We start from the raw sequence: 26,710 nt of genomic DNA, 5'->3' as shown, positions 1-26,710 counted from the left end.
CAGCGGCAGCCATGTTTGTTTCAAACGAAGTCAAACCAAGCGCTCTTTAGTGACGTAGTCGATACCCAGATAGCAAGCTGACATTGAAATGATATTGTTTTTCCATCTGAATCATCAGAATGGTTGACATTGAAATCTTGATGCAAAATAAATGTTGAATCAATATTGGCAAACTGATGAAAACCCGACACAACATAATGTTGACCGCAGTGATATTGAAACAACATTGATACATAGTTATCCTTAGTATGATTGATGCATCATTGATATTTGGTTTACCGGGTGATAATAGTAATGTTGAAAAGTCATTGATTTTGAGTTGACCGGGAAATCAGGAAATATCGAAAAGCCATCGACTTATAGTTGACCGGGAAAGATGATCGAAAAGTCATGGATTTATAGTTGACCGGGAGACCATCATGTGGTAGACCGACGGTACTGCACCCCATCCCATTCATTTCGGAATCAATTTCAGGTAAGAAAGCACTTTGATTAAATCTTTTGAATGCTGAACTACCCTACACAGTTAAATGTATAGTTTACATGGTGCATAGGCTAGATACTGTCATAGCATTCTGTTATAAATCAAGCAGAATTCCTCCGATCAACAACACTGCAAGTTGTCAAAAGCAAGTTAACTGCAGGCTTCAAACACCCTGACGAAATAGTCAGTTAGCTAGCAATGCTTTATTCACCGGTTTATTTCCCAGCAAGGGGTGTTACAGTATATCTGCATATCCTTGCCCTACCTTTAGCTAGGATCAGCGATCAAAGAGGCAAGGTGTCTAATAAAAAGATTGAATAGGCTACACAACTATCAGAAGATTGACGTGAATTCAACGTTGTCTGGATGAATAAGTTAGAATGCGCTAGCAACACGTCAGCTTGCGTGATGCCTGGATAGTGGCTGTCACTATCTTCTCGTCGTTTTTTTTTTAATTAGTGGTTTATTGATTCAGAATTAAATTGCTGTTTACTGACGTGATTTACTTTTTCTCTTTTTTCAGATCATCAATCCACATCGTCAAGTAAGTCCTCAGTTTAATAAGCTTCATCTTAAAATATGGATAGGATATTCTATGTCTATGTTTGAGAGGGAAAGATAGCTACCACACACACACAGACACACGCATAGTGTTTCTGTCACAGGCAGAAGTCTGCTATGCTAAACTAAAATATATTTTTTGCTTGTTTTTTTTATTTTAGATGCCCTGACTCAACGACTGAGTACTGCAAATACATGAATTCGCACAAGCTGTGCAGAAGTGGCTGCGCTACGCTCCAGACCGGGCGGGGGGGGATCTGGACGACGGCCACTGCAGGAGATAGCCTCGCGCATTAAAAGAAAAAAAGAAAAATGCAATAAAAACGATTGTTTGATTTAAAAAAAAAAATGCATGGGGTGTTATTTGTGCTAGGCGATATAGCCTACAAGCTTAGTCTGCCATTTTCTATATTTTGCTCATAGCTCATCCAGGCTGTAGATAGCAGGATTAATAATAATAATAAATTTGTTTTATATAGCGCTTCATGGTACTCAAGGTCGCTTTACAAGATATTAATGTTAATAGTCTAATAATAATGTTTTTAATATATTAATTTAGACCTTTTTAGATTAAACCTGTGGTATAGGCATAAGTTACTAAAATACCATTGAAGTTTCGTTGATGATTTCAACATTGTTTCAATATCCATTGTAATCGAAATATCATTGAAATCTTGTTGATCTCTAGGTATGATTTCAACGTTGTTTCAATGATAATAGAGGGCGCAAAATGTTGTTGAATCAACGTCAGAGTTCGACGTTTATTCAATGGCTTTATCGTTGACAGCGGGATGTTGATTTAACATCGTTTCAATGACTATTTGCTATCTGGGTAATGTCCCTGTTGATCATCTGTCCATCATCGTATAAAGCCCGCCCTGGCAATCTGATTGGGTCGACCGATTCTTGGTCGGGCATACTGATTTCCCAACTGAGCAGAGCCAGACCGAACTTCCCGACCAAAACTTTTATGGGCGGGGCTAAGTTCGGCTGGCACCCAGGCTAGCATGCTGGTCCCATGCTGGCCAATCATAACCAGAGCTGGGACTGAGCACTGAAAGTGAAACCTAAGCAGTAGTGATGGCAAAATGAGGCTTTGTGAACCAATGAGGCTTTCCAGCCCAAAGGTTCGCCAAAAGGTTCATTACCCGAAGCCTCATTGAAACGGTCTCTCTAGTGACACCTGCTGTGCAAAATGAATATGACAGACTAAATTAACCCTGAGTTAGAGCATCCTGCAATATAAAATAAACAATTGTTGTCACTGTGTCTCAATGAAAATAAATGTGTGAAAACTGCATATATGGAAGTATTATTGAGTGCTATGGTGTTGATCACTCAAATGAAATATATCAATGATGTACACTGACTACAGTGCTTATGGAACTGGGAGTCAGGAATAAACTGTAACAGAGCAGTATGGGCAACAAGACAAATATAAGTTATTGTTTTTTATTTTAAAAAATGTGTGTCAATAACGTTGCGGTTTAATATGCCCAGAAGAAAAAAGAGCGACAACAACTACCGATAACTATGTTCTTCTCTCGAAAAAACACACTGCACCGCGGGCTTTAGAAGAAAAAAAAACAAAAAAAAAAAAAAAAAAAACGCTGAGTCAGGATGCAGCGGCTCAGTCAGAAGAGCAATGAAATACACGCGAGTCACTATTTGTCCTACTGTAGCCTACTTTGTATTCTTTTTTCAAAATCATTTTCTCCCGTTCTAATCCAATGACTCGGGTCGCGGTGGGGCGGTGCTGATCTCCGCAATTTGAAGCCTTCAGTTCGTATTGATGATTCAAATTATTATTTTACAGTAGGCCTACAGTAGTTATTTGTAAAAAAAATAAAGGTTACTACTTCACGGATTTCGCCTATCACGGGTTCTTTTTGGAACGTAACCCCCGCGAAAAACGAGGGTTCATATCCTATATAACTATTCTAACACTATTCTAACCTAATTACGATATATTCTAATGCAGTATAATAGATGATATGACTGATATAATAACTGAACTTAACCACTAACTCTGATACAACCAACGCACACTCTACCTCTCACCAATACCAAACGCCAACTCAAAACCCTCGAAGTGCCGCAAGGTTCAAACCCTTTTTATGCGATAGTGACGCTCAAAATGAATCAGTGACGTGTACACTGAATCCGAGGCCTCGTTTGTCATCAGTCACGTGATTTTTATGGAAACGATACAAGCCTCGAACCAACGCTTCATCTGGCTCGCCCCTTTTTGCTCGACACATGCTCCGAGGCCTCGTTTCAAACGCCACATCACTACTAAGCAGCGAATGGAAAAAAAACTTGGAGTCGGCTCTCACTTGATGCGAGCCGGCTCTTCTGATTCACTACAAAGAGCCGATGGGTATGGTGAGGGGAGCTCCAAGATGGCGCTGTAATCGGTCGCAGCCACGAGAACAGCGATCGGACAATTTTAATTTAATATGTAAGAACCTGTCTTATTGACTGAATTCCGGCCTATCTGACTAACACAGAGACCATCTTCAATTGAAACAAACTTTTTGACGTTATTAAGGGAAGTTTACGTTTGTTATGGCGAATTCCAGTGTCAAGAGAAAGCCTCCGCGCAAAATGGACACTGGAGCTAACATTCTCCTTGATGTTGAAGACTTTCACAATTATGCTAACGGCAAAGGCGCGATTGAACTGATGAGTGAGGACTTTCCCTCTGAGCCCTTAACGCCGGAGAAACCTCCAGTTAAAAAAGGGGAAAAAATTAAATGGCTGCTGAAGATATAATTGGCACTTTGTCACAGTTGATAAACTCGAGATCGGACGAATTGAAGAGAATAGTGGAAGATAACACTGCTCACATAACTAGCCTGAGGGGAGATGTGGAAGCGATTTGCCAGGAAATGGGTGAAGTGAAGAACAAAGTAGACCAACTAGATGCTGCTTTTGAGGGGGAAAAGGAACGTGTTGGCAAGCTGGAGTCACGTATCACAGAGCTGGAAAGGTACTCAAGACGGTGGAATCTGAAGCTACACGGGGTAACCGAACAACTGGAAGACAAAAATGTGCGTCAAGAAGTCATCCGTATCTGCCAGAAGGTGGCACCAGAGGAAGGCGAACGTCTCCCTCATACCATTGATTCCGTGCATCGCCTTGGAGAGAAGAAGGAGAATGGCCGCAGAAGCATCATCCTGCAATTCTGCTCACGAGTGGCGAGAGACGCTGTGTGGGTAGCAGCAAAGGGGTGTGCCTTCCTTCAAGAAAACAACCTGCGCTTCGCGGAGGATCTCTGCAAAGCTGACAGGGAGTCGAGGAAAGCGTTGTGGCCGTTCGTGGAAAAAGCCAGGAAGAAGGGGAAAAAAAGCCTACTTTGTAGGCGGCCGTGCCTTCATTGAAAAAAGGAAATTACTCTGCAGGGAGGTATCATGCCATAATGCTGTCTCCAACAGGTGATTGTTCACCAACTGAACGTTAACTGTTTACACAACGTTTTGCGGGCCTATATGTTGGCGCCTTTATGGTTCTTACTTTAAAAAAAAAAAAAAGAAGGATTGATACGATGCTGTTCTCAGGGCATCTCACCAAGTTACTAGTTCCAACTTTGAAGCTGTACTTACCAGTTTATTTTTTTGTTCTGCATTTACTATTTCTCTTTCTATAGTCTCTCTCAACACCAGGGGTTTAAGAGACAATTTGAAGCGCAAAGCGTTATTTTTATTTGCAAAACAATGCAACACGGATTTTTGTTTTTTTTTCAGGAAACACATTCTGTAGGTGATGACGTGCCTTTTTGTAAATCACAGTGGGGCAATGAAGCATACTTTTCACATGCATCCACACGTTCTGCAGGTGTCTGCACCCTTAAAAATAAATTCATGCAAAGTGTACTGCATACAGATAAAAATGGTCACTATGTATGCACAGTCATTAACATTCATAACGTTTTTCCTCATAATAATTAACATATATGGTTACAACACAGTAAATGGTAACAACAATCTTCTTACTGAGGTAGAAAGTAGGATACTTCACTGGCTGTCTAAATTTCCTAATGCTCATCTACTTTTAGGCGGTGACTTTAATATTACTATGGACAACACAGTTGACAGATGGCCACCAGGTTCCCAGACCAATTCCAGTGCAGCATTAAGATCTCTAATGCAAAGGTCTGATTTAATAGATATATGGCGAGAACATTTTCCTACTGACATATTGTTTACATGGAGTAATGCATCCAAATCTAGACAATCACGAATTGATTTTTGGTTAATATCTAGTAATCTCAAAAGCAGCACAAAAACAGAGATTCTCCCGTCCCCTCTCACTGATCATAAGGGCATTAAGATTCACATTTCTCTTCTCCCAAGTTCAAACAGCCCAAGAAGCTCATATTGGAAAATGAATAGCTCTGTTCTGAGTCACATATGTGTTAAGGCAAGGGTTAAGGAACTTATCCAGATCTTTTGGAATGAGGCTGTAGTAGAAGGAAGGTATGGAATGAAATGGGAACTGTTTAAATTTGAGGTTGGGCAGTTTTTCAGAAGTTACTGTAGTTCTCTAGCTAAAGCAAAAAGAATTGAAGAAGAAAATATAATAGGAAAAATTACCACCTTATCCTCTATATGCCCTGATAAACTTACTCCTGAAGACAAAGAGACTTTTTTTGAATACCAAGGTAAAATTGATAATCTATATAAAACTAAAGCTGAAGGGGCTTTTGTAAGATCTAGAAGGCGCTGGTTGGAGGAAGGGAAGCAAAATTCCACATATTTTTTCAGGTTAGAAAAATCTCAGTCTGTTTACAACACTATACAGTCCCCTCCAAAAGTATTGGAACAGCAAGGCAAATTCCCTTGTTTTTGTTGTTCACTGAAGACATTTGGGTTTAAGATTAAATGATGAGTATGAGACAAGAGTTCAGAATGTCAGCTTTTATTTCCTGGTATTTACATCTAGATGCGTTAAACAACTTAGGATATATTACCATTTGTATTACACCACAGCATTTTTAGGTGAGCAAAAGTAAAGGAACAAATAATCTTAAAGTAAATAACATTTAATATTTGGTGGCATAACCCTTGATTGCCTCAAGCCTGCGACCCATCGACATCACCAAACTGTTGCATTCTTCCTTTGTGATGCTATTCCAGGCTTTTACCGTAGCTTCTTTCAGTTCTTGTTTGTTTCGGGGGGTTTCCCCCTTCAGTCTCCTCTTCAGGAGGTGAAATGCATGCTCTATCGGGTTAAGGTCAGGTGATTGACTTGGCCAGTCTAAAACCTTCCACTTTTTCCCCCTGATGAAGTCCTTTGTTTTATTGGCAGTGTGCTTTGGGTCATTGTCCTACTGCATGATAAAATTCCTCCCGATTAGTTTGGATGCATTTCTCCATAAATTGGCAGACAAAATGTTTCTGTACACTTCGGAATTCATTCTGCTGCTACCATCATCAGTTACATCATCAATAAATATTAATGAGCCTGTTCCAGAACCGGCCATGCATGCCCAAGCCATGACATTACCTCCACCATGCTTCAGGATCATAAGCAGTTCCTTTCTTTCTCCACACTTTGGCCTTTCCATCACTTTGGTAGAGATTAATCTTGGTCTCATCAGTCCATAAGATTGTGTTCCAGAACTTTTGCGGCTCATCTCTGTACTTCTTTGAAAATTTCAATCTGGCCTTCCGATTCTTACTGCTGATGAGTGGTGTGCATCTTGTGGTATGGCCTCTATATTTCTGCTCTCGGAGTCTTCTTCGAACAGTGGATTGTGATACCTTCACCCCTGCACTGTGGAGGTCGTTGGTGATGTCACTTACTGATGTTTTGGGGTTTTTCTTTACAGCTCTCACAATATTTCTGTCATCAACTACTGTTGTTTTCCTTAGCCAACCTGTTCGACGTCTGTTGCTCAGTACACCAGTAGTTTCTTTCTTTTTCAGGACATTCCAAATTGTTGTGCTTGCTATGCCCAATGTTTGTCCAATGGCTCTGATTGATTTTCCTTCTTTTCTCAGCTTCAAAATGGCTTGCTTTTCTCCCATAGACAGCTCTCTGGTCTTCATGTTGGTTTATCCTCTTTAACAAGAAATTCAGTCTTTATAGGTTTAAACATGCAGAGCTATTTAATGTTTGAATAATCAACCTTAAAGGCAACACCAGGTCAACAAGAAACACCTGTCAGTCACATGTTCCAATAGTTTTGCTCACTTGAAAAATGTGTGGGTTCAAACAAAGGGTGGTATGTCCTGAGTTGTTTAAAGTGACCATCCGGGATTTTGGACACAGGACCTCATTTCCGAGTCAGCCAGGGTGTAAGAAATGTGTCCAGAACGTTTTTTTTGCATTCCATGCAGTCCTTGTGAAATCCCATATCCCTGTTGCTAAGCTAGCGAAAGTGAACGGCTATGCTCTAGCCTGTCCCAAAAACAGTCTTATCCAGTTTAAACAACATTCAAAACAAAACCGTAATTATGCCAGGCTCCGAATGTAAATGTTTGTCTTCATATAATGAGGTTTGAAATAAAACCGACCTAGCACTGCCTGGATTTTAGAATGTTGAGGGACTATTTTCTCGGGGTCAGCGTAATTTTACCTCGCTGTCTTCAGTTGTGATGTAACCACACTGTCATCAACAGGGAGCCGCAAGAGAGATTGATGGTGATCAAACACAATTGCAAGGTTGGTTAACTTCCTAAACGCCCCCATCAACACATATATTTGCATCGATAACCTGCCATGATAATTGAGTTGCTTTCAGTGTTAAATAAATAGGTTTAGAGTGTTTTCGGGGCAGGCTAGAGCATAGCCGTTCACTTGCGCTAGCTTAGCAACAGGAACACGAGATTTCACAAGGACTGCATGGAATGTAAAAAAAACCACCTGGACACATTTCTTACACCCTTACTGACTTGGAAATGAGGTCCTGTGTCCAAAATCCCAGATGGTCACTTTAACGCATCTAGATGTAAATACCAGGAAATAAAAGCTGACATTCTGAACTCTTGTCTCATACTCATCTTTTGATCTTAAACCCAAATGTCTTCAGTGAACAACAAAAACAAGGGAATTTGCCTTGCTGTTCCAATACTTTTGGAGGGGACTGTACATCAACTTAGAATAAGGGATACAGTCTGCGATGATGCGAAACAGATAGCAAACTTTTGCTCTAACTTCTATAAAAATTTATACAGTTCTCAATATTGTGAAGAAAGTGCCAACTCATTCCTGAATTCATTAGATGTTAACCCAATAAGCAAGACTGAAAAATAACTTTGTGATTGTCCTATTACTATTAAGGAAATTATTGATTCAATAAAAAGCCTAAGAATGAACAAATCACCTGGTGTAGACGGTGTCACCTCTGAGTTTTATAAAGCCTTTTGTAAAGAATTAGCCCCCTTTCTATTACAAGTGTTTAAAGAAAGTATCTCTGAGGGCACTCTCCCACCAACCTTAACACAAGGCTTAATTACTCTATTACCAAAACCAAAAAAATACCATTTAATGATAGAAAATTGGCGCCCTATTAGCCTACTGAACACTGATTACAAAATCCTAGCCATTATGTTAGCCAAAAGGATAAAATTCACATTGCTTGACATTATAGACGAAACTCAATCAGGTTTTATGGAAAGTAGGCACATCTCTAATAATATTCGATTAGTAGTAGCTTTGGATTTTTACAAGGCCTTTGACTCAGTTGAACATGAATTTATTTTTAAAACACTTCAGAAATTTGGTTTTGGTGACTTTTTTTGTAAAGCAATAAGAACCTTATATTGTAATGGTAATAGTTCAATTAAATTAAAGAATGGCTCATCCCCCAGGTTTGAACAAAAATGTGGCATTCGGCAGGGGTGCCCGATTTCCCCTTACTTATTTATAAGCTGAAGGCATATCCAGATTGACATATATGCTGCAATAGCATTGGGTGTGGATACAAAAATGTGTAAAAGCATTGACCAGTTACTATTGAATTTTATTTGGAAAAACAGAACACATTATGTTAAAAAAATCTGTTATGATGAATGACTACAACAAGGGTGGGCTCAAATTTATTGACTTCAGTACGCTAAATAACACTTTTAAAGTTAACTGGATTAAAAACCATTTAAAAGAACCTGCTTCAATATGGAATTTTATCTCTAGTCATGTGTTTTCTCAGTTGGGTGGTTTAAAGTTTATTCTGCTTTGTAATTATAATATTGACAGGCTTCCTGTTTCTCTTTCAAACTTTCATAAGCAAGCTCTTTAGTCTTGGTCTCTTCTTTACAAGCACAATTTTTCTCCAAATACTTTATCTGGAATAATAGGGATATATGTTACAAAACGAAATCTATATTTTTTGATAACTGGTTTAGGAATGGTATTGTTTCAGTAATTCAACTTCTTAATGAACAGGGTAACCTTTTCAGTTACCAAGAATTTCTTCAGCGTGTAAAAATACCTGTTACTCCTAAGCAATTTGCCATTGTTTTTGATGCAATTCCACTGGGAGTGATCATGCTCCTGAAAGGTTGTTCTTATGATACTCCTCAGCTTGATCCTCTTCTGACACATGTTGGTAGAATATGCTTGATGTCCACTACCCGTAATAATAACCGGACTGTGCGCAATCTATTTCTAAAGGACATTATTTCTGTACCTTGTGCAATCTCAGCTTGGAGTGGATATGCCAACGATAGATGCTGGACCAAGGCTTGGACACGACCCAACAGATTCTTACTGGTCAATAAAGTAAAAGAAGTGTCCTTTAAAATCATTCACCGTTTTTACCCAGTTAAATCCTTTTTAGCTAAATTCAGTAAAGATATTGATACTAATTGTACTCTTTGTAATACACATCCAGAATCACTTACTCATCTTTTTTGGTTTTGTGAGTTTTCAAGAGACTTGTGGCGAAAGATTTGTCGTTTTATAATTGACCATATTTGTGAAACTTTTGAGTTACGTTTGCAAGATGTTTTATTTGGTTTTACCAATTTAAGTAAGGAGCTGGATGAGGAATATTTTCTTTGTAATTTAATTGTTCTTCTGGCAAAATTCCATATACATAAGTGTAAAGTACTTAAAATGAGGCCTTCTTTTGTTTATTTTCGTAGGGACGTGAACATTTATCTCAAAAACATTTATGCCTCAAAGAACAAAAAAGCAATGAAAACTGTGAATTTATGTACAAAATTTAATATTGTTTTATAGATGTGTGTCTGCTTTGTTTGTGTCTGCATTATCTAACCCCTGGCGTATAGTTATTGTATCTGTCTTTGTTTCTGTACTTGTCTGTTTAATATTTAATAAAAAAAATTTAAAAAAAAGAGCCGATGCTTGTGCGCATGACCCATCACTAGTGTAAACGGCAACGCCTATTGAGCTGCAGTCGAGCCAGCCGTCTCCTTCATATCAGCCCGCGTCCGATATGAAAGTTATCTCTACAAGACAAACAAATTGCGATTTCACTGTGTGTTAGAGCTCGACAGAAGTAAAATCTGATGCGTTGATCTATGTCGGGTTCTCTCAAATCTGACATTTTCAGCTTGAGTCTGTTCTTGGGAAGACTTTAAGAACACCGAGAAACTGATCATGCGCATTCAAGAAAAGATCTCGTGATCTCGAAAACCATCGGTAAATTAACTCATTATCTCGAGAAAACCACCAAAAAAAGTTAATACGTACCACTTCGCTCTGGGCTTCCATACAAACTTGTCTTTTGTTGTAGCCTCTAAAACCAATGGGGATAATACATGAGAAAAAAAAAAAAAAAACTCAACTCACGGAAATTACTGATGCTTTCCTCCAGTTCAGAAGAATTCCTGACCTGACGAGATGAATCTGGCCCTTTGTCCGTCCCATTCCTCAGAAACATGCCCGTGTATAAAATGAGCGCAATACATCCCAAAACGAGGAATAGCCGCTTGAACGACACTGGTCTCATGATGGTAATTCGTGTGTGCACATGTGTTGTTCCAAATAGCGTCCGTGTTCACAGAAATTAGGTTAATTGAAACACCTGTAATTAACAGCCTGACGCTGAGGCGTGGTCGCGTGTGCTGCTCTACACCCGCACACGCTTGCTTTATTTCCCTTGCTTTGTGCTTTATGTTGTATCATTATTTACAGTGTGGGAGAGGTAAGTTTACCTGAAGATGGTGCTTTTGTTTTAGCACAACCAAAAAGATGATCTAAACTTAATGTCAGTATTGACTTGTCCCTCCTTACATTTTGTAACTTTAAAGTATTGATATTTAACATTGTTTTGCAGTGAAGTTTATGTTGAGCTGGCCTTTTACTTTTCTTTTAGAAAAAAAAGCTATTACACATCAGCCACTTTTATAAATTACTTTTATTTATTACAAAATGATTTCAATCTCGCGTTCAATACTTGAAAACATTTCAAAGATAGACCTTGAAATGATAAATGCCTTCATAGTAGTATTCAAAATAACAGATTAAACCAAGTCAAGCCTATTTTAAACCTGTTTGAGCCCATACTGCCTGTAGAACCATGAACAAAGTCATAAATATGGTTATCCTGTTTTCTTGACATCAAAGAGAAAACACCAAAAACCCAGAAAATAATTCAGTAAATTCATGAGATGTACCCAATGTCAAGTGATATTTAATCATTAACTTTCTTCATGTCCTCTCAATCCATTGACCCTCATAAAAGTTCTCATATTTTCATCTATTCATCCATTTTCTATACCTGCTTCATTCTACTCAGGGTGGGGTGGTGTTAGCCTGATTAACATAGACTTTCAAATCTCTTCGAGATTCTGGTCTGACCAAGACCATAACGAATACGATTCGAAATGGCCTGGTCAACCCGCCTCCCTCGGGTTGCTACTGGTTGAGGCCAGAAAAGGCTGTGCCTAAGCTTAAGCCAATCACACCACTCTTTCCTCTGATGTATGATTTAGCTACCAGCGGGGCTAACTGGTAGATTAAACTCTTACCAAAGCCAGTAGGGAGCAAGCCAGGCGAAAACGTCTTTCCTGTCAAGAAATGATTCAAGGGCTGTTCTTTGCTCGATTTTTAACGAGAATCTCCCGTCGAACACTTTCATTACAGCATCTACAGCAGTGTCAAAAGCTTGATGCTGCTCCATGTTGATATTGAATAAAGCGCTTCCGTGTACAATCCATGGGTTGAGTGGCAGTTCAACCACGTCACTACCTTGAACCCGCCTTGGTTGGCGCTGCTCAAAGTTGATTGCTTCCCGACAAAGTGGGTGGAGTTCCCATTTTTTCGGGAACTCGAATCCACCTGAATGAGCAGTTTGCCTGAGTAAGTGTAGCAGAGCCGAAGGTGTTGCGTCACTGCGAGGGCGGAGCCTGGGTAGGGTGGTGTTAGAGCCAGGAGCCCATCCCAGCTGTCACCCTGGACAGGTTGGCAGTCTATAACAGATTTTATTTTTTCATCATTTACTCATCACGGATGATAATGCATGAAAAAATTAATCAGATTTTTAATTCTATGGCCACCACAGCTATGGCTAAATCCCAGTGTAAGAAAAACTTATTCAAACAGTAAAATGAGCTAAAACCATCAACTTTTGGCAGTAATAAAATCCATGTGCAAATGTGCATTTGCTTTTGTGCAAGTTGGAACAGAATATATTTAGGGAATGCTGAGTGGAAAGACTGAAGACCAGAAAAATCTTGCCTTTTAATGCTGTTTAAGCTGCAGGTGGGATGGTGCCATTTGCCCATGCACAAGATAAACAGCAACTTCTCTCACAACTAAGGACTTAATTATCTGGCAAAACCCTGCAAGTATTTAACAAAGTAAACCATTTCAAAACAAGCAGAACTAAGGCAAGGTACGTTATTCTGTTGTAAATTGTTATATGCAAAAATACATCTCAACCTTATTTGGGGGTTTTAGCAACTTGTAGTTAATCGTTCCTTTTAAATAACAGACAATTCAGTACATTCAAAAAGGCACAACAATAAAAATTAAACAAAATCTCTCATAACCTAAACATCCACTTGGTAGAATTACAAAATAAATCAATCAGATTATTTTTAATCCACTGTGCCATGAGCAGAGAAGTACACTTCTTGAGCGTCAAACACTCAGAGTTTAAAAGGCTTTGATGATGTTTTGGATTTCCCATCTTTGGCCTGTGCATTCTCTTATGAGAAGTTGAACCTTTTCAATTTCCAGGCATCTCTTTGTCTGTCTGTTCTTCAGTTCTTTATCCTGGAAGAGTTTAAGAGTGTCAACAATTAAGTCAATATCTTAAATTATGTGAACATCCAAACAGTGAGACACAGCACTATTTCATCCATAGTTCATTTCTTTTTACGTTAGATTTATAGATCTTTATTTCTGTTTTAACATTAGCTTATCTTGCAGTACCTGAGTGAAATCCCAGTATATTCCCATTCCTTTCTGCATAGCCTCTTTGCAGTTGTACAGGCCAGGCTTATTTCCTTTTTCGCCAATCTCAGTTAAACAACGGTTGTCATTGTACTTGTGGGACTTGATGCCGCCGATGTACATTTCACCAGTTGCACGGTAATATACAAACTTGAATAAAGAGAGAAACATAAGAGAGATGACTGGACCTTTAAATCAAGCAACGATGACGGACTATATTCATCAGTCTCAACAACCACTAGCTGCTTCACTTACTTGAGATCCATAATAGTGGCAATTGTAGGCGATCGGTGTGTGACCCGGTACTGGACCTTGGTCTAAGCACATATCAGCATCAAGATTCTTCATCTGTCAGTAAGGGAAAAAACAAAAACAACAACATATGGATGTGTTACGAAAACACAAATACTCATGAGGTAATGTATGTATCCTGCAAAAATCCTACTGGCACATAAACTAAACAGCAAAAATAAAAAAAAATATAAACTTACTCCTCCATAGGCGAGCAGGTTATCCCAGGGATCCAATTTAGGATACACGTTTTCCAGGTACCATTTGAAAGGTTTACATTTCAACTTTTCTCTGAGTTTCTTCCTCTCAGAGATATCCCCGATGTCAATTCCATGATTCTGAACAACGGACAAAGAATACGGCCTGATTTGTTTGATATATTGAAACCAAAGACAGTTTACCATTGATTTCAATTCTAAGAAACAATTACAAACAAGAATGATTAACACTAAATCTGTGATCGTGAAGCTTTCAGACGTGCAAAAGCATTAACTGCCGATGGTGTACTTCTCAACTTCTTTTTTTTTATACCTCAAATGGTAAGTTCCATGCCAAGTTGATATTGTGTTTGTATTCATCCATCCAGACTGCTGCGACCCTCAGGGCATTTCTCTTCATGGCAGGGCTCAAGTCCGGCAGGTAGGGCTTGTGGGCTCTCTCAATGTGGGCAATCTTGGAGCATGGAACTACTTCAACGCTACCTCCACATGTCCACACCTACACAAACAAAAATGAATGATATTATTATTCTATGTTAAAGTCTTTCAGCTCTTATTTGCACAATTTATTTCCCCCTATATTTTACTTTTGAGATATGTTAAGCACAAGCTCTGTGTACACTGTCAATCAGAGGATATTGAAGCTTTGGTTGATTCCTATAATAAAATTATTGAAACAGAGACCACATTCAAATCCTTCAAAAAAAATTAAAAAACAAAGTGTATAACCGATAAACTAGAACATTCCTTTTTAAAATTTTGTTAGCTTGGTCTTTTTGAGTGTGTTTATTCATTATAGCGTATAAAAATGTGCAATGTGTTTTCTTGTTAGATGCCCTATATTGTCACTTGACATTTTTGGTGTCATCTGAGGGCATCTTTGTCAGCCACCGTGATAACAAATTCTAGTACATGTGCAGGGGTCAGAGGGCAAATTTTTGTTGTCTATGGCATAACATCTCACAACAGCCAAACATCAAAAAGTATCAAAATTCTCCAGAGACGCTTTAATACTTACACTTTAATAATAAGACAAAGCTATCACAGCAGGAATCATTGTGCCCCTCTTTTTTGGGAGGATAACAGTTCTGTTCTTTTTACAAAGTGTTGGGGTAATTCTTCTGAAACCAAAACAAGTACTGCCTCTTGCTCCAATTTGGCCAGACACCGTGCAATAAAGTGTTGGATTTGGCGTGGTATATACTTACACGTATTCCCAGCTCCACATTTTCTCCACCATACACTTGCATTCCTTCATCAAGGACACCGATTTCTCCAAGAAACACTCTATCAGCTACAAAGATCCCCATGACAGATGGACTCCTGGGAAGAAGGAAGACAACTGTTACTGCTGCTTAAGTTTGTTCTGGAGTATATATATTTATATTATCATGAATATCAAAGATACAATTAATGAGGCTCTAAGCCTCTGCTTGTTCTAGAGGTGTACAGTTCACAGTTTTGATATCCTTTCAAGTTTTTTTTAATTCATTAAAAGTTGGTTATTTTTCAGACTCATGATGTATTCAATCATCTTCTTTTCCTCAACAAAAGAAGTCACTACAATGGAAAAGTGTTTTAATTATTTGGTAATTGGGCATGAAAAGGCAGAAATGTTCTATTGACATTTGTATACATTTACTTATTTACAGTGATGATCCAGAATGGCACTGCACTAGAGGCAGCTTGCTGCAGCAGTTTTGGACATATTGTGTCTTTGTATCGTCTTTAAATTTTCTACTGAGCTTTTTTCAGTAAAAACATTGATTTTTGAGAGATTTTTCAAAGTGTGCTTACATGTCCTCTTCCCCCAATGGCAACTGGGACAGAACCCCTTCTCGATCGTGAATTGGATTAAGCGGGTATAGGAAATGGATGAATGGGTTTGGATGCTGTGCTGCTGGAATGGTTTCAGTCGGTAATTTTAACACTTCTATTTCTATTTGTTTTTTACATCCATATTTATATGTAAGAATGAAAGTAGGAAAGACAATTGCATGTTGGAGCCGCTAACTGGCCTTTCTAAAACCAGAGCATTATCTGGAGTAAGACCCCAAATCTGGATGAGTTGAAGAGGAGACATTTAGGCTGCAGAGAAGGAATAAAACGGAGTGAATGAGGAAGTCCAAACCATCTCTTTCATGGATCATCATAGGAAATGTGAGGTCATTGACAGATGAAAAAGGACCCCCTGGATTTCTGATCAGGACACCGTGGGATTATCAGATATTCAATATTGAGAATATTGAGACTGAGACATAAATGCGGAATATATTCTAACACCTCTCTTCCAGGCCTTCAGACTATAAGTGGCAGACAAAGATTGCAGACAGAGAGGTTTCATCTGTGTTACCTGCCGATGCTGTGCTCAACATTATAAGCTCAGATGTTGCCAAGCTACAAAAATACCCTGATAAAATGATGATTGAACTGTTTGGCAATAATTCTAAATAAAGCTCTTGCAACCAAGTAAGAAAATAAGTCTTAATACTTGAATGGTTTCCTTCTGTCTTTAAGTTTTAACAAATCAAAGTAAAAACCCAATAAACCGCTTTTCCTTTGTCATTGTTTGGTATTATGTGTAAAACAATTTGAAAAAATTTGGTTAATCTATTTCAAGATGAGTTTGAAACATAATAAAATATGAAAACTTATAAATAAAAACAAGCCTGACCAGTTTCACTTTTACTTACTTCCCAGGCAACGAGTTGTCGTTAAGTTTGTAGTACTCGGGTGAAAACCCCTCATACATGCACCACAAAGCCCAGTCGAAGGCATGTGCTGATGGTGAGTACTCGATAACCTTGAGATCATCATAGTTAACTCTGTCAAACACAGGAGAAACCACCACTGTTCGGTCAGCTTTGATCTGTGTCAGCAAAGGTTCCGCCCTGCATTAGGAGAGTAAAGGAGAGGAGGTATGGTTTACACAACATCCATCCATCCATCCATCCATTATCTTCCGCTGGTCCGGGGATCGGGTCGCGGGGGCAGCAGCTTGAGCAAAGAGACCCAGACGTCCCTGTCCCCGGCCACTTCCTCCAGCTCTTTCGGGGGGACCCCGAGGCGTTCCCAGGCCAGCCGAGAGACATAGTCTCTCCAACGTGTCCTGGGTCTTCCCCGGGGCCTCCTCCCAGTGGGACGGGCCCGGAACACCTCACCGGGGAGGCGTCCAGGAGGCATTCTCACCAGATGCCCGAGCCACCTCATCTGACTCCTCTCGATGCGGAGGAGCAGCGGTTCTACTCCGAGCCCCTCCCGGATGACCGAGCTTCTCACCCTATCTCTAAGGGAGAGCCCAGACACCCTGCGGAGGAAACTCATTTCGGCCGCTTGTATTCGCGATCTCGTTCTTTCGGTCACTACCCACAGCTCGTGACCATAGGTGAGGGTAGGAACATAGATTGACCGGTAAATCGAGAGCTTCGCCTTCTGGCTCAGCTCCTTCTTCACCACGACGGGCCGGTGCAGAGCCCGCATCACTGCAGACGCCGCACCAATCCGTCTGTCAATCTCCTGTTCCATTCGTCCCTCACTCGTGAACAAGACCCCGAGATACTTGAACTCCTCCACTTGGGGAAGGATCTCATTCCCGACCCGAAGAGAGCATTCCACCCTTTTCCGGCGGAAGACCATGGTCTCAGATTTGGAGGTGCTGATGGTCATCCCAGCCGCTTCACACTCGGCTGCGAACCGCTCCAGTGAGAGCTGAAGGTCACGGCCTGACGACGCCAACAGAACCAAATCGTCCGCAAAAAGCAGAGACCCGATTCTGAGGTCGCCAAACCGGACCCCCTCAACGCCCTGGCTGCGCCTAGAAATTCTGTCCATAAAAATTATGAACAGAATCGGTGACAAAGGGCAGCCCTGACGGAGTCCAACCCTCACAGGAAACATGTCCGACTTACTGTCCGAGTCCGACTATATCTAGCCGGAACCGCTCAGCCTCGCGCACCAGCTCAGGCTCCTTCCCCAGCAGAGAGGTGACGTTCCACGTCCCAAGAGCCAGCTTCAGTAGCCGAGGATCAGACCGCCAAGGTCCCCGCCTTCGGCTGCCGCCCAGCTCACATTGCACCCGACCCCCATGGCCCCTCCCACGGGTGGTGAGCCCGTAGGAAGGGGGACCCGTGTCGTTTCTTCGGGCTGTGCCCGACCGAGCCCCACGGGCACAAACCCGGCCACCAGGCGCTCGCCGGCGGGCCCCACCCCTGGGCCTGGCTCCAGGGGGAGGCCCCGGTGACCCGCGTCCGGGCAAGGGAACACGGTGTCCATAAATATTATTCATCATAGGGGACTTGTGTTTACACAACAATCAAATCAAATCAAATCAAACTTTATTCATATAGCACTTTTCATACAAAAGCAGCGTAAAGTGCTTTACATAATAAAATCAATACATATAAACTCATACACAACATAACACTGACAACCGCACACATATGTAATGTAATAAACCTTATTCTAAATCTTCGCTTTTTTCCTTTACAACCATTCAGATTGATTCACCTGCAAATTCAGTTGAAATAAAATTAATAGTAGCTATCATATTGTTAAGATCAGGGACAGAACCAGATTTTTTTCCTATGATGGGGGCAGCACACCAAACTTGTTTTCAATGCTTACATAATGTTTTGTACTTGCTTTCATATTTGATCAACCCCCATTAAAATGCTTATGGCATTTAAAGGATGAAGGAAGCATCAGACTATAAATGTTCAACAGTCATGTGGAGGTGCAACTCATTTATTTATGTTTTTTTGTTGCTCATGCAACATTGCAAAACCAGTTTGCAACACTGCTGCACTTTTTGATTCTGCTTTAGAAATGAGTCTGTGAATGAAAGTTTGCCCGTCTTAACAGCACCCTCATCAACACCACAGACACGGTGCTCGTGCGCAGGGTGCTTACTGCAACAAGCTTTCCAGTGGCCATTGTATCAGACTGTGGTTGTTCTTGGATCAGACAGTAGCTTACTGAGCAGTTGCATGTGTTTGTGTGCAATAGTCTGTAAAACAGGGTGCAGCCACAGAGAGATCATTCCTTTCAGCGTAATTATCCTGAAACCAATTCAAGCGGTAATATAAGGTGGTAATATAAGGAAATTACAATTGGTCCAGAACAAAGCAGCAAGAGTAGCTCTTTCATGTAATTGGAGAACAAATGTAACTAAAATGCACAAATCGTTAGGTTGGTTAAATGTAAGAAATAGGCTTTTGTCTCTACTTATGGTTTTTATCAAGAATGTCATAATTACAAAATCACCACTGATAATATACAGAAAGTTGTGTTTTAGCTCACTGGTTCATACTCATTCAACAAGACATGCAGTTGGAGGGTGTTTCACCTTACCTAGATCCAAGACAACAATGCAACGTTCAGTTATGTATAGGGCAATGCATCAATGGAACCTACTGCCTCAGAACATTACTCAGTTAAATATTCATGCCTTTAAAATACACATAAAAAAGTATTATATGAATATCAACTTTATGTAATGCAGCTGTTTTTTTGTTTTTTTTGTTTTTTTTTCCTTCTTTCTTTTCTCCTTTTTTTCTTGTGCTGCCTCTGTCTCTTACGTTATTTATGTTTGTAACCTTTAGTGATAATTTATGAGGAAAACACTTATGTATTGTTTGTGTTATTTATTTTCCCTTGTATTTTTGTTCTATCCTTTATGTATGTAGTAGGTTGTTAATTGTCAATTGGAAGGACCCTAGGAATATTAGCATGTATGTCATGTTTACCGCCACTCTGTGTGGCTGATATTTGTATCTGTAAAAGATTAATTGGAAAGACCCCAGGAAGAATAGCTGCTGCTGAAAGCAAAAGCTAATGGGGATCTAATAAAACAAACAAACAAGCCTTACAATTACAAACTATTTTATATTTTTAAGAAGTAAGGATAATTCCCAAAGTGTAACTTTAGAACTCAGTAGATGTAGTTCTGATCAAAAGTTTTTAAAGGAACTTAATTACAATGTTTAATTTGAAAAAAAAAAACTGATTGAAGCCTATTTCGGATTAAAAGTTCGCATGACTGAAACAAAATTTAGATAAAATAACACTAGAATTAAATTTTCTTGCCACATTCCTACCACATCTCATGGACTTCAATGTGTGCATCCAGGATAGCCACCACGTCGGCGGTAGCAGCCCTCCACCCAGATGCTCTGGCATAAGAAAGACCTTGTTGCTTAGTGTGCCTCATTCTTGTAATACGGAGATTTGGGTTTTGCTGCTCCAGAGACTTCACATACACGTCAAGGTCCCCCTTTAGATCCTCTGAAATGAAAAAAATAAAAATGGCCATGCAAAATATTCTAAAGCAGACATATAATGCCCTTATTTCACATGTTAACAAAAGAGAGACATTTCATTAAGAGGTCTTAAAGGGACAGTTTGGGTTTTTTGAAGTGAGGATTATGTGACCTATTTATGAGTAATTGGTACCTTATCTGCAGTGGTTAGCGCACTCTCTGTTTGGAGAGGAAGGGAGGATTCTCTAACAGCTACTAATATCAGTGACAAAGGAAGAGCATATGTTTTCCAACTACTCCAACCTTGAAATCTAGCAGCGGTTGTTGTTTACTTTGTCACAAATTGTAACTGCTCCGTGTCCCTGCCTTACCTGTCGTGCCGCTGATCAGGCATTACAGCTGTCCTCCTCGGCGTTACTACAGCAAATATTTAATAAGATTTTTTACTGCCTTTTACTGTCTCACAGTTGTTGTTTTGGGACGAGACTAGTGGAACTGTGAGTCACAGCTGAACACAGCTTCTCTTATCCCTGCTCTTAGTAGATGTTTAGTAGACCTTAGTAGACCTTGGCTCCCCCATGAGAATTTATTCCAATTGCTCCAAACAGACAGTGCTCTGACCGTTGTCTATTGTAGCCAAGGTAGTAACTATTCAGAAGTACGTCACACAACCTCTCTTCAAAAACCTGAACTTGTTTCCCAAGAAGCCTCATCAGAAGTTTCTGCCACCTTCTAACTCTGGTCATACACCACTTCTAGACCCCCAGGGGATCCTATCCTATTCTTTTTTTTCTCCACTTCACCTAGATGATACTTCAAAAGCTAATCACCAAACGCCATTGTAAAAAATAATCTCTTGTATTTCAATACATTTGATTTTATTTGTACGGATCACTCACTGCTGAACTTGAATTTGGGTGAAAATAAATAAGAGGAAGCTGGATCATTCTACTCTGATCTGGGAGTGTGACTTGGACATCTGAACTGCCCACTGAATGTGATATTTTAAAACCTATGGACCTCCAAACAAAGTGCAAGGGATTTATTTCATTATATGTCACATTCTGATAAGGGGAAATGGGCCTCATATATCAAGTTACCATTAGAGCAGAATGCAAAGTAAATTGAAAACATGTTGATATCTGTGACATAACAACTTGTCTAATCACAAACATGCTTTTAAGACTCTTTAAAAAATACTTGTGAAAAATGTAAATATTTTATGATAGAAACAGTCTCACTGGTGATCGTCTTCTCTGTGACAAAAAACTCTCCTCCTCTTTCATCTCTAACAATGTTTACCTGAATGCAGCCACAGTCCGCTCAAACACAAAACAGTCCCTTTCTTTTCACCCTACAAGTTAAAACCATGTCTACATGTACTTTGCACATTCAAAAAACTGTTTAAAGAAATTAAAACCCATCAGCAGCAGCTGCTTTTCTTTTTTCAAACAAAGTGGAAGACCCATCCACCTTCCTGGAGCTCTTAAAGTGATACTCCGGAGTAGATTCAACCTGGGGTCATTTGAACCGTGATATCCAGCCATGTAGCCCACCCGCAGTTTTTTCGATATTGGCTGAACATCAGCCGAGTTACAGAGTTATCCCGAATAGCTTCGTACAAGGGTTAATGGATCCTGGTCCGTATCTCCAAAATTACCACACTAAAATCACATGCCATGACACCAAACTTCTACAGTAGTACAAATATGGTCTGTACTCACCAAACGATGCATTTGGAAGTTTGAAAATAGTCCAGGAGTTTATTATTATCAACACAAGCCTGATAGCTTCTCTGCAGCTAAAGCTGCGTCGACGTCACTTCAGAGAGCTGGGAGCTTCAAAGTAAGATGAGGGTTGATCTACTACTGTAGACAACAAAGTATATGCTATATTCTACATGTTTTTTTATGAATTTTTATGTTGTAGAGTTGTGAAGTTATTTTATCAATGGAGAAATTGAGCAGCCTTGCTTTGTTGTCTACAGTAGTAGATCAACCTTCATCTTATTTTGAAGCTCCCAGCTCTCTGAAGTGACGTCGACGCAGCTTTAGCTGCAGAGAAGCTATCAGGCTTGTGTTGACAATAATTAACTCCTGGACTATTTTCAAACTTCCAAATGCATCGTTTTGTGAGTACAGACCATATTTGTACTCCTGTAGAAGTTTGGTGTCATGGCATGTGATTTTAGTGTGGTAATTTTGGAGATACGGACCAGGATCCATTAACCCTTGTACGAAGCTATTCGGGATAACTCTGTAACTCAGCTGATGTTCAGCCAATATCGAAAAAACTGCGGGTGGGCTACTTGGCTGGATCACGGTTCAAATGACCCCAGGTTGAATCTACTCCGGAGTATCACTTTAAGATAACAGTTTACATGAATAGGTTATGGAAAACTTGATGGGGAAGTGGATCACAAACAATCAGGCACCTCAATTTAGGTGCAAATGTGGAGTAAAACTAAAACAACTGATATTCATTCAATGTGACTCAAGTTCTTTTTTACTAGTTTAATGTAGGTAATTAATGTACTGTAATTATGGGATGCTTATGTGAGCACAGCTAGCTGTAAAACAAATAGCTCTACAGATATCCAAATCCAAACAAATATATCCTAAATCCTTGACTTGCACTGTACAACTGACACTTGTGTCAAATTTCTAATATCAACATAGGTGGATCGAGAAGATATTCCATGGAAAGTACACGGTATTTGCTTTAGAGGACTACAGTAGAATAGATTAGGAAATGTAATTTACATCCATTAAAAAAAAACACAAATAAAGCCACAGACTGGAGCCCAGCAGAATTACAGATCTTTTGAATAACCAATTTTAATATGATGTAATTCTAAGACAGAACACTCTGTCTTCTTATGCATTAGGGAAAAAAAGAAATCATTGTCTTAAAATGAGGCAAATACAACCACAGATGAATAAGAATATATGACATATTTTGCGTTATTTATTTAATAAAACTTAAGCCAAAATGCAGACGTATTATGTGAAAAACGAAGTCTACCTGTTCAACTTCCACAGGAATTAAGAGAGTAAGTAGCAATTTGCTGGTCCCAATCAAATGCAAAATTGTGAGCACCTCTACAAAAGCAGTTGACAGTTTTTGGTAGTTTGGCAGTCTGCTGGTGTGGAGCATTCAGGTATGCGCATTTGCAGTCACAAAAGCTGCGAAACTTGTTGTTGAGTCAGCCATGAACTCCTCTCTATGCCAAAGTATTCTATCAAATGTGGCGCCATCATAATGACAGTTAAAGTTCGGCTGAAATGAGATCATGAAGCAGAGGAATAATCTCATACGCTGCAGCCAATTTACAACAGAATGGCAAAAATGTTTTTGCCATTCTGTTGTAAAATAAAAATCAAGGTATTACAATGGCCCAGTCAAAGTGCAGACCTGATTGTAAAGAAAAGTGGGCCAAAAGCCCCCCACATCTTCTTTCAATCTTCTTTAAAAAGCTATTTCACTGTGACTGCATCACTTTGTGTTATTGCCAGAAATCTGAAGAAAGTTTAGTGAGGAAAATTAGTGTCAGAGGACTTCAAACAGGCAAACGTGTGTTCTAACAACCTACCTTGCCTCATAGTAATCTGCAAATAATAAACAATGGCCTTTTGCTTCACACGTGTTTTCACAATTCTTCTGTAAGAAACCCACCATTTGAGCTGTTGTCGTCCACCATTATTATCTCCTTCAACACGTTTTTAGGGGTGCGGTCAATGATGCTGCGCAGGGCTCTTTTGATGATAGACGAGGCTTCATTCAGGTAGATCAGCACCACTCCAAGACTTGGCAGTTCTTTTGGATAACTTTTTTTTAAACACCTTTTCAGATGGACAAAGAGATTTAATTAAGTCTGCAGTCTATTGTATAAAAAAGTTTAAACAACTGCTCGCACAAACTATGCAAACAGAAAGGTGAATGCATTCAGCATTGAGTGAATTATCAGGAGCTTAACAGGTGAATTTCTTTATTCTTAATATGGGGTATGAGGTGGAATGACCAAGAAAAGAAGTTTTACCCTGGAGGCCTTGTTTCTGGAAGGGCACGATCAAGAGGAAGGCGATCACTGAGAAAAACGTTGTATCCATACTTCTCATACAGACTCTGTGCCTCTCTTTGATCTTCCTCAGACAGATTTTCACCCCAGTTCTTAAATAGATAAGATTTAGGGAACAGTTTGCTGAACTTTTCCTTTTGGGGCTGTATCTTTACATCTGGGTGCTCTTTCACCACTGGCTTCCCTTCGATTGCCTGCTGAAGGACCACTGCCACTTTTTTCTGTCTCTCTCTGTCCTCTTCGAGTATTCTCTGCATAACATCCTGCTTCTGCTCAAAAGCTCTGAGGACTTTCTCTTTAGAAATGTGAGAGATCAGGGAATTACAATAAGAAAACAGCACAAGTTGGAAACAAAACTATTACAGTACACACAAAGAGAATAACATTTACATTAACATATATAATTTACAGTCATATGTAATAGTTCTTAGACAGAACTTTTTCCTTGAAGTACTTAAAAGAAAAGCATAACATTGACAAAAATGTGAAGAAGGGTTCAGTAAATAAAAAATTAAACAAACCGTAATTAAATAACTTTTACTTCTGTTCAAGGTTTGCCCATCCTCTCATTAATGCACTGCAAACTTTGTGCTCCATGAGACACCATTCATCTAATTCTAGGAAACCCCATCAAAGGGCCCAAATGACAAAGACACTTTTCTACACAAATATTCTACCTTTATTACTTAGTCTTCAACATGAATCTGATAAAAAAAAAATATATAAAACTCCTTGAAGTGATCTGGCATTTTATCCTTCCACATATCCCTCTAACTATCTGAGAACTTGTTCAAAAAATTGAACCCAACTTCATTTCCATTTGCGAATTCATCATTTGTTGTAGCCTCTAAAACCGATGGGGAAAAATTAATTTTAAAAAAAGGACTCAACTCACGGAGATTACTGATGCTTTCCTCCAGGTCAGAAAAACTCCTGACCTGACGAGATGAATCTGGCTCTTTATCCGTCCCAACTCTTTGCTCAAATCCATTCTTCAGAAACATGCCCATGTATAAAATGAGCGCAATACATCCCAAAACGAGGAATGGCCGCTTGAAAGACATTGGTCTCATGATGGTGATTTACCGACTGATGCCAAGCTGAGAGAAAAAAAAGCTGAAACTCCTTCTGCCACACTGATAACTAACTAGACCGACAGGCCCAACCACACAGGCTATCAAAAAATATGAGACATCGCGGTGTAACAGACATCCGAGTGTGCTATGTGTTGTTCCAAATAGTGACCGTGCTCACAGAAGTGAAGTTTATTGACACAAAACATAATTAACAGCCTGACGCTGAGGCGTGGTCGCGTACGTGCTGCTCTGCACCCGCACACGCAAAAGGTGAGTCTAACGAGCTCGGTCTGATCTTCAGATGATCATTTTTTTCGGTAGAGCTGTGACACAAACAACACAGTGAAAACTCTTAATCAGTGAGGCTGTTTCTCCTTACAGCAGTCACAGTCAGTGATGCTGTTAATCTTTACATCTTAACACAAACGGCTGTAGCTCTATCTCTGAGCATCAGGTTACCGTTTTATCTGATGGCTCTGAGGCGTGAAAAGGCTTTCATATGTCCTCCTCATATCCACTTCAAGCACCCACTCCACTCTCTATCAGAGGGAAATGTTGGGCATTCTAATCCACTACAATTATTTGACAGCTGACTGTAGGGTGATTTTAAACAGCTCAACCAAATGGTGATTTTAATCTTTCTAAATCCCTTTAAAGCTCTTATATGACTCTTTTATTTGACTAAATGTTAGAAGTATATAATGTCTCAGTTATCACACTTTGGACCAAAATCTATCAAACTGATTTGAACAGTTTTACTTTTTTACTCTTCCATTAATCATCCAACAATCCCTCATATTTACCCGGTTCCACTGTACATAAAATAAATGCATGCCAAGTAGCTGTATAGTGTTGATATAGTCAAGTAATTTTCACAAGATCCTTCAGTGGGATAAAAGTAGTGGTTCAACTTTACTATATCTTGCTCCTAATACTTTGGGACTTTTACTTTACATTGTCACACTACTTCTTTAGAAAGATGATAACGTGAATCAAACAGTCTTATTCCAGTCTCCCTGCATGCTTGTATGGGGATGTTTTTTGTTGATGTAAAGTGTGGCTGTTAGTCATTCAAGTCATTCAAAAAGAGATGACATATCCAGAGGACCTTGAATCACAGAATAATTGTGCCCATTTGGTAACTGCAAGAACATCATCTTTCAAAATGTTGCACAACATCACAGTGGAATAAAAAAAACTTTAATGGTTGTAAAAGAAAAAAAACACTTAAACAAGCAAAAAACTCTGATGAGTTATCAGTCACACTACTTCTTGAGAACTATTAAATGGTCTTTAAAAATCGGATGGTGATGTGACTGTGGATCTTATTCCAGGGGAGTTGCATGCTGCATATATATATATATAAGGCATAT

General features: G+C 39.5%; 1 protein-coding gene across 2 annotated transcripts; it reads right to left on the bottom strand.

Annotated features, from left to right (window-relative positions):
• Nucleotides 1-11,356: 11,356 nt before the first annotated feature.
• LOC142383714 (putative polypeptide N-acetylgalactosaminyltransferase 8) lies at nt 11,357-25,515 on the bottom strand. 2 transcript variants are annotated; one of them, XM_075469372.1, is made up of 11 exons: nt 25,157-25,515; nt 24,223-24,556; nt 23,859-24,025; nt 20,022-20,208; nt 16,620-16,817; nt 15,135-15,249; nt 14,240-14,425; nt 13,909-14,046; nt 13,673-13,765; nt 13,397-13,567; nt 11,357-13,237 (listed from the first exon to the last, which is right to left on the bottom strand). In XM_075469372.1, exons 1-11 carry the CDS (start codon nt 25,332-25,334, stop codon nt 13,118-13,120), a joined length of 1,887 nt encoding a protein of 628 aa, XP_075325487.1. In that variant the 5' UTR covers nt 25,335-25,515; the 3' UTR covers nt 11,357-13,117. The 2 variants fall into 2 exon arrangements, with proteins under 2 accessions (XP_075325487.1, XP_075325488.1); XM_075469373.1 differs by lacking the exon at nt 16,620-16,817.
• Between the last annotated feature and the right edge of the window lie 1,195 nt (nt 25,516-26,710).

The sequence above is a fragment of the Odontesthes bonariensis genome, chromosome 7 (assembly GCF_027942865.1).
Source record: "Odontesthes bonariensis isolate fOdoBon6 chromosome 7, fOdoBon6.hap1, whole genome shotgun sequence".
NCBI classification, from domain to species: domain Eukaryota; kingdom Metazoa; phylum Chordata; class Actinopteri; order Atheriniformes; family Atherinopsidae; genus Odontesthes; species Odontesthes bonariensis.
Note: the sequence above shows the minus strand (reverse complement) of the source record. Positions and strands in the feature narration are given on the sequence as shown.

Coding starts and splice junctions, on each gene's coding strand:
- LOC142383714 (XM_075469372.1), bottom strand. CDS start 25,334: ATGAGACCAATGTCTTTCAAGCGGCCATTCCTCGTTTTGGGATGTATT. Junction 16,818..20,021: donor ATTGAAGTCCATGAGATGTG/GTAGGAATGTGG, acceptor CTCCTAATGCAG/GGCGGAACCTTTGCTGACAC. Junction 13,766..13,908: donor ACCTGCTCGCCTATGGAGGA/GTAAGTTTATAT, acceptor CCTTACTGACAG/ATGAAGAATCTTGATGCTGA.